General features: G+C 41.6%; 1 protein-coding gene across 1 annotated transcript in view; it reads left to right on the forward strand.

Moving 5' to 3' along the window:
- The first annotated feature begins 3,303 nt into the window (after positions 1-3,303).
- The window catches only part of RMDN2 (regulator of microtubule dynamics 2), a 28,922-nt gene continuing 26,944 nt past the window's right edge, over positions 3,304-5,281 (forward strand). The window contains exon 1 of the mRNA XM_005864719.2: positions 3,304-3,794. Within this exon, the coding sequence (XP_005864781.2) occupies positions 3,310-3,794 (485 nt within the window). The 5' untranslated portion in view covers positions 3,304-3,309. The remainder of the gene's footprint in view (positions 3,795-5,281) is intronic.

Below are 5,281 nucleotides of genomic sequence, written 5' to 3' on the forward strand. Positions count from 1 at the left end.
CTTGCTCGCCGCTCCCCTGGGCCGCTGGGCTCACCTGTCAGCCGCCAACACACGCTCCTGTTTTGCTCCAAACAAACTCGCGCTTCCTACCTGGTTCACCCCAAACGGAGACCGGAGGTTCAGCGCCACAAACATATGCGAATAACCCAAACACCAGAGAGCCTTAAATTAAAAAGAAATGACAAAATAGGAAAAGTTGTGAAAACCTGGTGAAATGTGAGCGTTAGCCGACGCTTCAAGGATCGGATTATCCAGGTCGCTGTGGGACATCTGACCGCTAATTCAAGATCTCGGGGCGACTCCTTGGGGATCTTAAACCTCAGGCTTGTCCGTAACCCATAATGTCCCTCTACCCCCCCGCAAGACTTTTCGTTCATCCCCTGACTCTATCAGTTACATATTTTACCTATTTCCCCTAAGAATCTGCTGATGAATTAAGTGAATATGTGTTAGATATTGCTGAAAGCATTATAATTAACTTAGTAAAGTATAACTTTTATTTAAAAGTTAATTTAAACTAGAACATAAACATTAAATGATGTTTTCTGAAGTTAATTTCTCGTGACTGTCTACAAAGACATTTTAATATGGACATTTCTTTCGCGACAAATACCACATGATCCAACTTATGTGTGGAATTTAATGAACAAAATAGACAGCCCTCAGAGGAGGTGGGTAGGGGAGACTGGATGAAAGAAAGTGAAGGGATTTAGCCAAAGAACATGTATGCATAACCCAGGGACACAGACTATAGCGTGGTGATGGCCAGGCTGAAGGGGGAGCCGGGGAGGAGGTGGGCAAAGGGGGTTGGGGGGACGGGGACATCTGTAATAGTGTCAACATAAAAATAAAGTTAAAAAAATTTTTTTGAGTCAACATTTTGATTTTAGTAGAATTCTTGATTCTCATCTCTGAATAACCTCTAATTATGTATTGCATATTAATTTCAGATGGCAAAAACAAATTAAAATGTCATTTTCCATTGTCATTACAAATTGAACCTTGTAACCAGAATAATACTTATATCTAATTATATAGTTAATAAGTTGCAAAATAATTTTTTTTATTGATTGATTTTAGACAGAGGCAGGGAGAGGAGGAGAAAGAAAGAAACATCTATTTGTTGTTCCACTTATTTATGCATTCATTGGTTGATTCTTCTATGTACCCTGACTGGGGATTGAACCTGAAACCTTGGCCAGAGCCTCTGTTAACATATGTTCAGTATTTATATTAGATAGTGAACATATTTGTAATAGTAGTTTTAACATTGTCCTGCTTCTTTACATGTCTAGTAATTTTTGATTGGATGATCAACACTGATTTTTATGTTGTTGAGATCTGGATTATTATTATTATTACTATTTTTTACTACTTTAAAGAGTATTGACCTTTTTCTCTTGAATGCAGTTAAATTACTTAAAAATAAGTTTGATCCTTTAGTTTAAAGGCATTTTAAAGCTGTCTTAGGGCAAGTCTAAATAGCCTTAACTCTAGGGTTAATTAAGGCCCACTACTAAGGGTTGTCAAGGCATTGCGTTCCCTGCGGAAAGCCTCATGTATTTCATAAGCACTGAACTTGAACACGTGCCAGTTCTGTGTCATCTTTAGGAATGGTTAAGCTAACAGCTCCAGGAATGGTACTTTCCCTGGCCCGATGGGGTTTGACTCCGTGCAAGTGCTGACTGGTATGCAATCACAGATTTAAGAAGACTCCTTTACCTATTTCGGGAGCTCTTTCTCTGCATCCCTCCATCATCCTCAGGACCATGCCACACAGATTGTAGGTGCTGCAGTTCTGAACTCTGATCTCTGGCCAACTCAGTGAGACTACCACGCTCTGTTTGGTTTTCCCCTGCAATTACAGACTTGGGGAGATTAAAGAATTTAACTCCTTTGTTTCCTTTTCCTCGGGGATCATAGGTGGCAGTGCTGTAATGCTCTTCTGCTGTAGAAAGTGTCGGGAAAAATATAAAAAAAATTACACATTTTATGTTCTATAACAGACAGTTTACCATTATTTGTAATGTTCTTCCAAGTTGCTAACAAAATTTAATACAAAATAGGAGAAGTTGATGGGAAGACAATTCGGGGAACTTCTCAGTCTGTGAAAAAGCCTTACTGTATTTTACTCTACGTAAATTCATCATAGTTCTCATATACTGAGTGCCATTTTAAAGTCTCAGAAGGAAAGGGGGCTTTATGTTATTATTTTCCTTTAATGGTCTTTTGACTTTAAGAACAGAGACAAGCAATAAAACTAGTGAAGATGGGATGTCCTAAAGAAAGATTAGGTGCATTTAGTCAAAGTAGCTGTGGTTATATGGAATCAGGTGGGCCAACGCTGGGGCCTTGAATGCAGAAAGGTGACATTTCAGAAGGAGAAGAGAGTCAATTAAATGACTTTTTGTTACTTTTTTAAAAAGTTACAATTTGAGCCCTGGTAGGGTAGCTCAGTTGGTTAGAGCGTCGTCCCCTTATGCCAAGGTTGCATGATCCCTGGTCAGGCCACGTACAAGGAGCAACCAGTACAAGCATGAATAAGTGGAACAACAAAGCTATGTCTGTCTCTCCCTTCCTCTTCCTCTCTTTCTAAAGTCAATTGAAAATTTTTAAGTTAAAATTTGAAAGAAAGGAAAACATTAAGACCCCAGACAGAAATAGCAATGTAAGGAGCAGAAGATTTCTGGGTCCTAGGAAGAAAGGAGATGAGGGCTGCACATATGTTAGCATTTCTGCTCTCCATGTTGAAAAAACAGAGATGGGGGTTGGATTACAAACTTGCCAAAGTTCTCTAATATATTTTGTACCTCAACGCTCTGGGGTTTTAAAATGTTTATCACCCTAAATATAAATACTACAAATATGAACTAGGTGCTAAGGAAGGGCTTCTTTTTGGCCTTCTTTAAAGATTAGATAAGACCCAGAAATCAGCATACTAGTTAATTTTACACAAATAAAAGGTTCAAACACAGTTAAGCATAATTTTAATTCTTAAATAGTTTTTTTCAGGAATTTTTAATAATGCTTTTATCTCTATCACATCCTTTAAAAAGATACGGTAGAGTAAATGTCAGATCAGTCATGTAGAATAAGTTGATACTTTTTACAATGGACTTCAATAATATTCTTAAAGTAAATATTTCCACTGGGCCACATACATTATAAAGGTAATAAATTTTAGTTTATGATTTATGATTTATCAAGTATTTTTGTGTATATTTGATGATTTAGACTTGGTTTTTGCTGTTTAAAAAGCTCTAACATTTTTGTTTTGTACAAAGACAGAGACAACATTCATTTACATTTATGCTTTTTAATTTTAGAAACAAAAACCAAGAAATGCCTCATTCCACAAACAAAGAACTGATACTTGGCATCATGGTGGGAACTACTGGAATCAGTTTGCTTCTTTTGTGGTACCACAAGGTTTGTAAACCAAGGACAGCAATGAATTTACCTAAATTTCTTTCTCTGGGCAATGCATTTGATTTGGTGACTTCACAAGATGAGATGCAGAATGACCAAGGAACAGCAGCGATCTATCAAGGAAGGCAGCTTCAGATACTGGAGAAGTTAAACGAATTACTGACAAATATGGAAGAACTCAGAGAGGAAATCAGAATTCTTAAAGAAACCATTCCAAAGCTGGAGGAATGTGTATGTGGTGAACTTGGAGGAAAGACAACTGCTCATAGGATTAGTCCTCAGCACAGATCTAGGAAAAGAAGGCTTGCCACAGTTCAAAGTTCAGGAACAAGCAATAGTTCAGAGGAAGCGGAAAGTGAAGGAGGGTAAGCTTCCTTAAGATGTTTTCCATGTTAAATTGCTTATTGATTGCATTATTGCTATTATTTAGGTACTTTCATTATGCATTATGGAGGATAAAGTTTCTTTAAGATATTTTCCATGTTGAATTGATTATTGATTGCATTATTGCTATTATTTAGGTACTTTCATTATGCCTTCCCAGTCATATATAGGGGTGGGCAAAAGTAGGTAAAAAATAATAAATAATACAATAATTAACAAATAATATAAGAATAAAATTTTTTGCATACTCACTGTATTCTGCTACAAACAAGATATAAAAGAAAGTGATTATTTTGGCTTATATTACAATTAAAACTATATTCAATAGAGGTCAGTATTTAAGTTAGGGTAGACCACATTGAATAAAATAATATAAGTAACTTACTACTGCTAGGTGGTAGCATGTTCGTATTGAAGAAGACAGTATTTGTTTGCTAAAATTTGTAACCTATTTTCATATGTAGCTCCTTATATAAGAACTAGAGCCCGGTGCACAAAATTTGTGCACTGGAGGGGAGGGGTACCTCAGCCCAGCCTGCACCCTGTTGCAGTCCGGGACCTCTCAGAGGATGTTCGGGACCCCTCACTTCTTACCGCCTGCCTGCTCGTTGCTCCTTACCACACGGCTCGCTACTCCTTAGTGCTGCCACGGAGGCGGGAGAGGCTCCCGCCACGCCGCTGTGCTCACCAGCCATGAACCCTGCTTCTGGCTGAGCAGTGCTCCTCCTGTGGGAGTGCACTGACCACCAGGGGGCAGCTCCTGCATTGAGCATCTGCCCACTGGTGGTCAGTGCGCATCATAGCGACCAGTCATTCTGGTCATTCTACACTAATGGTTGCTTAGGCTTTTATTATATAGACTAGAGGCCCAGTGCACAAAAATTTGTGCGCTGGCGGTGGGGGGGTGTCCCTCAGCCCCATTTGTGCCCTCTCACAGTCTGGGACCCCTTGGGAGATAACGACCTGCTGGCTTAGGCCCGCTCCCAGGTGGCGGAGGGCAGGCCCAATCCCTAGGTGCAGCCCCTGGTCGGGCTCAGAGCAGGGCCTATTGGGGAGCTGGGGCGCTGCCCCCTGTCATGCACAGAGCAGGGCGGATTGGGAGGTTGCGATGCCACCCCCAGTCACGCTCAGGGTAGAGCCGATTGGGGGGTTGGGGCACCGCCCCCTGTCACACTGAAGGCAGGGTCGATGGGAGGTTGTGGCGCCACCCCCTGTTATGCACAGAGCAGGGCCAATCAGGGGGTTGGGGCACTCCCCCCTGTCACACTCAGGGCAGGGCCGATGGGGAGGTTGCGGCTCCACCCCGTCACACACAGAGCAGGGCCCATGGGGGGGTTGGGGCGCCTTCCCCTGTCACGAACAGAGCAGGGCGGATAGGGAGGTTGTGGCCCTGCCCCCTGTCACACACAGAGCCGCAGGGCGATCAGGGGGTTTGGGCGCTGCCCCCTGTCACGCTGATCCCGGTGCC

The sequence above is a fragment of the Myotis brandtii genome, unplaced genomic scaffold (genome assembly GCF_000412655.1).
Source record: "Myotis brandtii unplaced genomic scaffold, ASM41265v1 scaffold191, whole genome shotgun sequence".
NCBI classification, from domain to species: Eukaryota; Metazoa; Chordata; class Mammalia; order Chiroptera; family Vespertilionidae; genus Myotis; species Myotis brandtii.